At 53.4% G+C, this 10,897-nt stretch overlaps 1 protein-coding gene across 1 annotated transcript in view; it reads right to left on the bottom strand.

Annotated features, from left to right (window-relative positions):
• Positions 1–4,249, bottom strand: part of emilin2a (elastin microfibril interfacer 2a) — a 25,325-nt gene extending 21,076 nt beyond the window's left edge. The window contains exons 1-4 of the mRNA XM_019896299.1: positions 3,995–4,249; positions 2,436–2,561; positions 1,618–1,811; positions 80–1,542 (exon numbers count right to left, since the gene is read on the bottom strand). Coding sequence (XP_019751858.1) covers positions 80–1,542; positions 1,618–1,811; positions 2,436–2,561; positions 3,995–4,122 — 1,911 coding nt within the window. The 5' untranslated portion in view covers positions 4,123–4,249. The remainder of the gene's footprint in view (positions 1–79; positions 1,543–1,617; positions 1,812–2,435; positions 2,562–3,994) is intronic.
• Positions 4,250–10,897: the final 6,648 nt, after the last annotated feature.

Genomic DNA, 10,897 nt, shown 5'->3' with positions numbered 1-10,897 from the left:
GGCGGCCGGCGGCGTCGGGCGCGAGCCTCCCCGGGCCGCTCGTCTCCGCCCGGCAACACGTCGCGTTGATTTGAAGCACGTCCCGCTCGTGCTCGCTCAAGGAGTCGCTCAGTCCGGCGACGGCGCCGGCCAGGCCCGCGACGCGGTCTCGGGTGTCGGACAACTCCTTCCGGAAGCGCTCCGCGCTCTCGGAACGTCCGGCGTTGCCGGCCGATTCTCTTTGGACGGTTTCCAGCAAGCGCCGGAGCTCGTCCGTATTCGCGCCGACGTCCGCGCGTAGGGCGTCCAAGTCGTCGCCGTGGCGACGCGGATCCTTCCGAATGATATCCGGACCCTCGGGCGAGGGCGAGGAACTTCCCTCGGCGACGGTAGTTTCCGAGCCCGAGCACCCCGCCGAGCACAACTCGCCGACGGCGTTGATCTTGTCGTCCAAACCCCGGAGGAGGAACTTATTGTTGTCGACCTGCGCCCGCACGGCATCCACGGAGTCTCCGTACGCGCCCGGGAAGGAGTTGTTGCTCATTTCCACCAGCATGCCGGTGAACTGGTCCTCCATGGCGTCGAGACGCTCGTCCACAACTTGCCTGAGCGACGCCGCCTCTTCGGCGATGATCCGCGTCAGCTTCTCTTCAACGTAGAAGCAGTGAATCTCCGCGTTTTGCTCGGTGACGTTCAAGCGGGCCTCCAGTTCCTCCATCAGCGGGGCCGAGCGGTCGGCGTCCTCCCGAGGCTCGGACAAGCGTATGAGCTCGTTGTCGATGCGAGCGTTCAAAACGCGGTAAGCCTCTTTGATGCGCTCGATGGCGAGCCACACATCTTTGCGGTCCTCCTGCTTCTTCGCGGGGTCCGTCTGCCGCTGAGTTCGCGACGGCCCGTCCGCGACCGTCATGTCCGCCCGCGGCGCCCGAATCTCTTCCCTGAGGTCGGCCTCCTTGTTGTCCGCCGCTTTGTCGCGGCCGTCCTCGCGGGTCTTCTGCGAGGTCCGGATCTTGCTATCGCACGCCGCTAGGATCTCGTCCGCTCGTTCCCTCGTCGTCCGCTCCAGTTGGTCCTTCAGCTTTTCGACTTTTCCGTCGATGTAGCCCTGCACGACGTCGAGCTCCATCACGGCCGGAGCCTGCGATTGCGAGGCGTCCATCAGGACGCGAATCTGGCCCTCGTGGCTCGTCACGGACCCTCGCAGGTCTTCCAGCAACTCCTCCTTGCTTTTGAGGATGTCGTCGATGTCGTCTAAGCGGCCTTCGATTTTTCCCAAGACCCGGTCTCCGGCCAGGCCGCCCCTGGACGCCTGGTGGCCGTCCAGCACGGCGGGACCGTCCTCGGGGCCGGGCACCGCCGCGCCGTCGGGAGGCCGCATGTTGTTGAAGAGGGTCATCAACATGGTCTCGGTGTCCTCCCGCAGGTCGGCGCGGAGGTCGGCGCCGAGCCCCTTTAAGGCCGACTGCAGGTCCAGGACCGTCCGGGAGAGGCGCTCAACTTGGCCTTCCAGAAGGCGCACCTTGTCGTCGGTCTCGCGATGGCCCGTCTCTCTGCGCTCGGCCCCTGAAAGGAGCGAACGCCGTCATGCCGTGCCAACAAATCACCTCGATTGACGCTAAAAAGGGCCGTCCGTCTTACTCTGCGTGTGTCTGTTGGAGTATCCGCTACTCGAAGGGCCGTAGGGCTGGGTTCCTTGTACCGGGATGTGATGTTGCGGCGTGGGTTTTAAGTCCGTGCAGCCAGGTCCTTGGTAGCCCGGACAGCACCGCCACTCCAACTCCGTGACTTTCTTGTGGGCCATCTTGTAGGTGGGGCGGAAGCGGGTTTTGTATCTGAGAACGCATCGGGATCATCAGACAGACGTGCGACGCCCTCGTTGTCTACGCTGCGGTCGCGATACGCAAAGGTGTCCAAATACGACGCTTCCGGGTGACCAACCATCAAGTCGTTTGCGTCGCGCTGTCGGAATGCACTTGAAGCGTTTGTTTTTTTTTCTAAATCTCAAAATAGATCCCGTCAATCCGACGTTAGCGAGCGCCCCCGCCCGTCCCTCCCGACAGGCCGCTGCGCTTTCAGACTGGCGTACAAATGCGTAGACTTGCGCGTGGAGGTTCAGAAAAGATTTGCTTTGGAAAGAACTTGTATTTCGGCGGGATTATTTCTCTTCTGAGCTGCGCAACTCTTCGTCCGTTTGCGATGCAGTTTTCCCGTTGGGCGGCCAAGACAAAAAGCTCCCGGGGAAACAATAAATGATGTCACTCCCCCGCAGGCGGGGGTCACGTCTTGCGGAACATCTGGTAAGCTGATTCTGCCTTTCCCCCGCCCCTCCTCCCCCCCAAAATTTGACACCCACAACACCGCTTCCCCTCGCTGAGGACAAATCGAAAACAAAAAACCAAAGCACGACCCTAACTTGGAGGTAGCTCGTCCTCATTAGCATCGGTTGCAGAACTCACGTGACTTGATGGGGGCAGTTGGTGACGTAGGGCGGGCAGGGCGCCGCCACCGGCTCCTGGAAGCTCTCCACGCCGCCCCGCACGGCGCAGCTGATGTTCTTGTGCACCACGTAGGCGCACCGGTTCCTGAGCGACAGCGGCAGACCCGTCATACCTTTTACAAAGCGCGCATCGCGGTACTTTTCAGATGCCAACACGATTACCGACTAGATTTGTACGTGGCCGGGCCTCGCCCAGCAACGCTTGAGGACTTGCGCGTTGCAAGGCCCGACACAACGGCAGGCAACATTTTCTCAGACCCTCGGCGTTCGGGTCGCTGTCTCTTCCGGCTCCTTCGCTCCGGTCGGCGCTATCAAACTAAAACAAGCGGACGTTCCAGTTGCTTCTTCCCTCTTGCCGTGAACTCCCTTCAACAGTTGACTCCAAATTCCATAAGTGGCATTCCTTCCTTCCTTCCTTCCTTCCTTCATTCATTATCCCTCCTGCTTAGCCTCCGTAAAAAGGGATCCAAATCGCATTTCAAAATATTAGGAGTCAAAATCGAAACGGTTGGAGACTGAAAGGCAGCATTGGTTAGCACATCCGCCTCACAGTTCTCCAGTCCTGGGTTGAAATCCGAGCTCGGCTCTTCTAGGTCGAGTTAGCGTGTCCTCCCCGTGACCGTATGGCTTTTCGCCGGGCATTCCGCTTTCCTCCCACATTCCAACATTATAATTGAAGACTCCAACTTGCCCATAGATGTGACTGAGAGCGCAAATGCTGCTTTGTTTGATGCGCCCTGTGATTGGCTATATATATATATATAAGTGAAAATCTACAAATATTGGGAAAATAAACAAATTGTACCAAAAATATGAGAGACAAATAGGCAAATTTACTTGGGGGGGGGGAAAAAAAAGTACAATATTGTTGGGAAAAATGCACAAATTTTCGTGGAAAAAAATCTGAACCAAAAAGAAGAAACCATTGGTGTGAATGTCAGGTCTTTGAGACTCGAGCGCGGCCATGCTTTGACCTATTCCAAGAATATTCTGCTGTGAAGAGTTTTTTTGTTGTTGTTCATACAGTTGCATTTGGATTTTTTTTTTTTAATCTGTTCAAATGATGTATGTGTCTTACTTTAGTCTGCGGTGGTGTTGAAGTGCACCGCATCGTTGTGAGAGCGCTTCCGAACATTCCGACGACCTTTAGCAGCGTATTCAGCACATTTGCGTCGAGCGACTTTATTTCCCCAACTTTCTCGCTGACTTTCGCCTCGCACTGCGCCGAACTCTTCACTTGGCAACGTACAACCGTTTGGGCGTCCACTGTCACACACAAACCCCGACTTGGTTCTTATCTGCTCGGGAGAAACCCATTTTCTGTCTTATCTCGCTAGTCCCGTTCAGGCGATCAAATAAGTGCAAAGAAGAAAGGGGTGAAAATAACTTTTGGGGGGGGGGGGGCATCTGCGCAGCATGTGCGCTCCCAAAATTCGATCAAGCAGCAGAAACGCCTTGACGTGAACTCCTGAGTCGGGGCGAAAACAATCGAGAGAGACTGCAAGTGACTTTACCGACCTGTTTGTGTGTCTGTGCACCACTCCGGCGTGGAAGGGGTCGTAAGAAGGTGGTGGAGGGAAGCCGTGCGTGAAAAAGTTGCAAAAGAGCGTGAAAACCGTCCACCGCAGCGCGCCTCTCGTACCCATTTTCGCATTAAAAAAAAAAACCAACCCACCCACCACCTTTAAAAGCGATCGATCTATTTGGGAGAGTTGTGGCTTGTCTTGGCGCTACCGTGACACGCTCCCTGCGTGGCGTGTGTGCGCGCGCTTTAAAACAAAACAAAAAAGAGGCAAAAAAGTGAAGCGCAACAACTTGACTCCAACTCCTTGGCGGCGTGACGCAAAGGGCTCCACGCCCCCCCTCCCCGACGGAAGGAGAAGGGGCCGACACTGCGGGCGGGGGCGATCGCTGTTCAATCAAGTTGCCGTCTGGGGAACAGTCGCTCGCTCTTCTATTTGATTAGCAGGACTTTTTCACACTTCACACTCACGGTGGGCACACTTGCGCAATGGAACCCCCCACCGTCCCATTAAACCCCTCCCCCTCCTCTCCCAAACAAGCCGTAAAGTGATCATGAAAAAAAATCTGGCTTGACAAGACAATGACGCGTGTGATGAAAAATCGAAATTATTCTGCTTCTTCTTCTTCTTTTTTATTATTGAGTGAAATCGTGACTTGATGGCGTCCAGGCTCCTCGTCTAAAAATCACGTGACATCTTAACTTTGCTCCGCGTGCGACGTAAAAGCAACCGCTCGCTCCGTCGGCGCGGCTTGGAGCTGCTGACGCGCGTCCGGGTCTCATCCGGGCTCCGGCTGCAACCGGGCCGCGTGTGCGGTTTCGACAAGAGCAAAGCGGGCTAAGTGGGCACGGCTTCCAAACGGTTGGAACGTGGTCATCCGTGGGCCAAGCGGGTCCGGGTTCCGAGTGGCCACCCGTGCCTGGGCCTTTATAATATGCGAGGAGAAGCAGCCCGGCTCGAGGCAAACCGTGGCGGCACTGCGGCGGGCATCTCCTCTGCCGAGGAGCGAGGGACGCAACCAACGCGCGAGGCCTTGAGAGCCCGGCGGTGGTTTTGGAAACGGTTGCAAAAGATTCTCCTCCAATTGTGTACATGTGCTCTTCTTTGACGTTGACTCGGTCGCTTGGGTTTGCCATCGTCCCGATGACTTGCTCGATCAACGAGTGCGGTTCGGGGATCCGCAGTCCTTCTCGGATCTTAACCGGGTTGCTTGGGCTTTCCCGTTGTGTCGGGCGGGATATGTCAACTTCGCAATTGTTTGAAAAACATCACAAAGTTTCAGGAAGTGACGCGCTGCTGTTTGTGCAAATTCACCTCCTAGCTCCGAGAAAAATTGCCCCCCCCCCCCTCGCACGAACCATAGATAGCCTTTCTAAAAGAAAACGTTTCATCACACGGCGGTGCCTCGGGTGAACCGCCGCCGCCGGCGGGTGTTGCCTAAGCGAACGTGCACGTGAGGCTTGAATGATGAATCGAGGTCAAATAAAAGCCACGTCGCTTCAAGTCGTCCGCTTTTTGAAAGCATTTCTTCCGCCCCTGACGTTGCTTTCGAGCCAAACACTCAAGCCATCGGGACGCATTTCATCAGCTCCATCGGCTGAAAAGAAGGCGCCGTTCCTTTTGTGTCCAAAAGAGGGCAGCAGGGCAACAATAAAGAACGCACTCACTGTACGGCGCCTCGACTCGCCCCTGCCCCCAAACAAGTGTTGGACGTTTCATTCGTGAGGAAGGCCGAGTGCCAAAAAGTGGGCGTGTCGTCATCATCTTCATTCCTACCATAAGAAAACAAGACAAGCGATCCTTCACTTTGGAAGGACGCCGTGATTTGGGGGCTTAAACCGGGCAGGGTGGCACCCCAGCCGGAAGTCGCCATCATTTCGGAGAGGGTTCGAGACGCCGCTTTGGAATGACGGGCGCCAATCCTTTTTGGCAGGCCATTTAAAATTCGGCCTGCGTGCTGCAAAAGTCACCTTGACTTTTCATGTTCAAGTCAATGCGCGGGTGAGCAGTTGCCAAAAAAAAAAAAAAAAAAAAGTCAGCCATCAAAGGGGTCCGGTGGGGGTGAGGGGGGAGGTGGGGTGAACCTCTCTGCAGGTGTTTATTTCTTAAGGTGGGCTCAAGTATGAAATGCAATAAGTCCCCATCCACAGGGCCGCATCCTCTGCCCGGGGCGGGTTGGGGGGCGCCGGTGGGTGTTCACGTCAAGTATTCGCGTCGCAGATGTCAAATTTCGAGCAGGGGCCGTCAAAGTCATTTTTGTCGCGGGCCGTGTGCTCGCAGAAATGACGATCTCCAGTATTCGAAGACTAGCTGGAGCAAATTTCTTCTTGCACATCACTTTGCGTTAATTAGTAGTCAAGAAGTAGCTCTCAGTTTCGAAAAGGTTGGTGACCCCTGCTTTAGAGCATGCTCCCCCTGCCCCCCCAAAAAAAAAAAACTAAACAGCTCAGCGTATCACGACACTTTGTTCCCGACCATCCCGCGAGCCGACTGACTTCAGTCACAAAGTGAAAAGGTGGTTCGGTCACTACTTTTTCTTTCCCGATTCGACCATCGACTTGGCCATCACCCGATGAATGAGTCGCCGCTTTCAAGCATCGACGCGAGCGTCTTCGGTCCTCACGTCAAAATGGAAACCTTTTTAAGATCAGCCGCCGCCTGCGCGCGCGCGCGCCGAGCAGATTGGTAAAGATGATTTATTGGCCTGTAAAATGTTAATCTGGCTTTGAGCCGCTCTCATGAATTGTTCATTAAGGCCGCGACAGGCTCGTCACCTAAAATGTTAATGAGGTGAGACGACAGCGTCGGGGCCGCCGGGTCTCGTCGAGCCGCTGAGCAAATACCGCACGCGCTCAAATAAGCGGCGCCGGTGGCCGCCGTTCCTCGTGAAAAGAAGGAACGGGCCGATGTGAATTCATCACGTTGGGAGTCAAATGACCAGATTTGCCACTTCTATTTTGGGAAGCGGGCGCCACGGTCGGCTTTCCCGGCGCGCCCTCACGCGATCCGTCGAGCGCTTTCACCGAAACTGCTTTCACAGAATAAAACCAGTGCGACCCCACGTCGTCAGACTCCAACGTTCCGACTGTATTTCGCCTCTGGGCCAAATGAAGACCGCTCGGGCGAGAGGCAAAATATCCTCCGAGATAACGGGAACGGTCGCCATCGATTCATCGTCTTGTGAACACAATGACCCGGACGAAGGAGAAAATTCACAGGCGCTTCATGAAAGCCGACCAAATGAATTGTCTTTATCGCCGAGATGGAAGCGAACGTCTTCGAAGCTCATCGCCCGCCCGTGAGCCGCCTTCACCGATCCGTGCCGAATAGCAAATCTTGACGAGCCATCTTTGATGCCCTTGGCGTCCCACTCCCGCCAAATGTACGTCAGACCGCCCGAGGAGCTCGCTCGACGTTCGTAAAATGATCATCGCGGGCTCCAAAAGTTTGCGCATTGACGCGAACGACGTCTTTGATATTAGGAATCACGCGACGACTGAACGGAGTGGAATCGAATATCACCCGTGTGGAGCGGGCACGCCCGGAATGTTAGCCGCTGGCCGAAAAGGAGCCCACGCAAGACCGCGTGCGGTCCACCGAATGGAACGCCTCGGTGAGATCCCACCAAACGAGGAACGCAGAGACTCCGGTGTCATTGTTCAGGAGGATGTCACTGAAAAGCGGGAGAAGAGCTGAGTCTGCGCTACGCGTCGTCTTCAAACCGCAAAACCTCCACGACGTTACGTTCTTCCAAGTTTCGCCCTTCATTTTACCGGCAGCGAGCACGATTGACCGAGTCGACGATAAGATTTCAAAAGCGGTCCAAAAGGTTTTGCATCCCGCTCGCCCGTCTCACGTTCCATCATTGCCGGATGACGTTTCGTCAAAGGAACTCAACGCCAAGTCGGCGACTTTGCGTCAGGCGCGTTCTTTATCGAGTGTCCTCCACTTTTCACGCAAAATTGGCATCGGCTGCTTTTTTGAACTCTTTCAAGCACCTTTAGTTAAGTAGAAAAAAGAAAAGCAAACTTTTGCTCTTCGCTCCATCAGTCATGATTGCGCCAAGGACTCGGTTGAATCACATGGTGGTGACGTAACCCTCTTAAAGAGTTTGTCCTTTTGTTGCGTGGTAGGAGCAGACACTTTTCCATCTGCGCTTTTGTGTGCAAATGTGTGAAGGAGAAAAGGAGGAGGCCAGAGTCGGATGCCAACGCATTTGTAAAACTTTCCTCTTTCGCATCCATCGCTCGGAGCGTTCGCTGAAGTTGCTTTGAAACGCTCGCCGGAGTAGGTGTCGGACTAAAACATTGCCGTGCGTGATACATCGCTCAGCGATACACCCGATCCCAAGTCCGAGTTTTAGAACAACAATTCATTTGAATGGGACACAAATGTCCCCATTTTTCTTTCTCCATGTCCTGAATGCTGATGCTTTACTACCTCGTTTAGAACATTTCTTGGGCGTAATCGTACGTCTGCAAGTTTGTTGCGCTTTTTTAATCTCGTCTCCCACCCGTTCCCCCTCAATAGAACCTCTTCCGATGACATCCATCGCACGCGCACCTTCACAAGCTTCACTCTAGTCTCTCAGATCGCTCTCTCGAATCATTCAGCTCAGAACTTTTGAATCCAGTCCTTCCCTCGTGACCACGGGGGTTCCCCAGGGCTCCGTCCTCGGTCGTCGCTTATTTCCGTCCCGTCGTGGGCAAGATTTTCCATAAATGTGATCGTATTTCCCACTGTTTGCGGACGGCGCTCAAGTTGACATTTTCTGGTCAAGCAAACTCCTCACTTCACTTCACTTCACTTCACTTCACTTCACGCGCATCTGAAATGAAGTCCTGCTTGGCTTCAAATTTCTTGAAACTTAATCTCATTCTCCATCCAAAGTTGACAGCTTCCCCATCACAAGTGACAGCTCCCAGGTTCTTCGTCTTCCCCCTAATTAAGAGTCCCGGTGTCATCCTCGACAGCCCTCTCTTGTTTCACTTTCACCTAAATATTGTCACCTGCTCTTCTTATTTCCCTTGCAGAATGGATAATCCGTCCGTCCATCCATCCAGCATACTTTCCCCTGCATACTCATTAATAGTGATCCCAAACTTTCTCTGCTTTGTTCTCAAAAGTTTAGCTCCCAACGTTCTTCGGTGCGAACCCCACAAAGAGCCTCATTTTCCTGCCAGGCATCGACGAGACTCTCTGTCAAGTGAACCAGCCAACCAACGTTCGCCAACGCGAGCAATTCCTTCGCTAAGGTGGCACTTTAAAAGGAGCCGCCCCAATCGGCCAACAAATTACGGCGTCACAGAAAGTTTGAATCTCGCGGCAGGTTTGTTCATCAGTTCATAGTTTAGCTGTCTTCTGCGGAGAGGAAAAAAAAACAAACAATTGTGAGTAGGACAGGGCTTCCCGTGTTGTCATATTATTGTTAGCGACGTATCGCTATGATATCCGTGGCCACCCAAATTGTTTTGGTCAGGTTGACTCCATTATGAGTTCACTGACATTCCAAGCGTATTCCCGCCGTGTTCCTGCACTTCCAAGCCCCTCGCCCCCTCCCCCCCATGATTACTTTTTCACTCCGAGGCAAAAGCAGCAGCGGCCGTCAGCGTCAAAGTTTCGACAGCAGGGGGCCAAGAAGTAGAACGAAAGGATTGCCGTCGGATCCTTTTCGGTGTGAAAGATATTGATTTCCTACTGTGTGTGTGCGCGTGCGTGTGTGTGTGTGTGTGTGCGCGTGCGCGTGCGTATGTGCGTGAGAGAGAAATCTGCCAATTGTGGAGTCAAACACTGATGAAGAGCTTCAAGGTTCTTTTGTTTCTTTTCTCAGAATATTTGCGGTGGAATACGTTGGCAAATCAGAGCGTATGCGTGATTTGGAAACGTTCCGGAAATGACGTTTACTCGCGTAGCCGCGGCCACCTGAAGCCCGTTCAATTCCGAACACATAGAGTAGCGGCGCACTCGTTCGTATTGGAAAGCACTCGAAGGCAACCGTTGAGCGACAACCTCCCATCCGCAAAATCTTTTCCGGTGTAGCAACTTAAGTGGCAAGGGAGCACAAAGCACGAAACGACTTTTCCCCCCTTTTGAGGAGCGCTTTGGATTATCGGTGACTTCATTTGAGCATTTTTTTCTTTCTTTTGTGCATGTTCAATCCAGGTGGCCGAATCAACGCTTTGATTTCAACACTAAAACTAGGACAATAGAAAGTGGAAGTTGAACGTAGGGCTGCTTTTTTTCATGTATTGTTAAGTATTCAAGCATCCTACTTCAAATTCCGTTGACTATTCGGCTATTCGGATAACTATATTTGTACTTAATACCCTTCACTTGATAACAAATCAGCAATCGGTTCCCCTTTTGATGTCATCACTCATTTTATTCTTTGCATTGCGGCGAGCTGCATTTCCTTGCTTGGAAAATTTTCAGCGGGGCAATTTGAAAGAGAAATCTTCCGTTTCAACGTAGCGTCTGTTGGATTCGAGGCAACGAATAAGAGCAGAATAAGCCGGCGTGTTCCCGGCTGCGTCTTTTGTCAGCTTACATCAGCCGACTCGGAAATGTTCTTGATGCGACTAAAATAAAGAGACCTCAAGACCAAACAAATACTCGCTCCATCTCTTCACCAACTCCCTCCCCCGTTTGGAAGCGTGACACATTTCGCTCTGAAATCCTCTGGGAGCGCCTTTGCCACGTTGTTGTTTTTTTTTTTTTTTTGACCGGCAGCGCGTGACTGGAAACGTAGCGACGCCGTGCATATGTCACACGGTGCCGACACTGAAGAAAACCTCCGAGGCAGCCCGCGTGGTGCTTTTCCTCACCAAAATAGGGCTTGAAATGCGCTCGTCAATAGCAGCAAAATTGTGAAGATGCTTCGCTTGTTCGCCAGCAATCC

The sequence above is a fragment of the Hippocampus comes genome, unplaced genomic scaffold (assembly GCF_001891065.2).
Source record: "Hippocampus comes isolate QL1 unplaced genomic scaffold, H_comes_QL1_v1.1 scaffold97, whole genome shotgun sequence".
NCBI classification, from domain to species: domain Eukaryota; kingdom Metazoa; phylum Chordata; class Actinopteri; order Syngnathiformes; family Syngnathidae; genus Hippocampus; species Hippocampus comes.
Note: the sequence above shows the minus strand (reverse complement) of the source record. Positions and strands in the feature narration are given on the sequence as shown.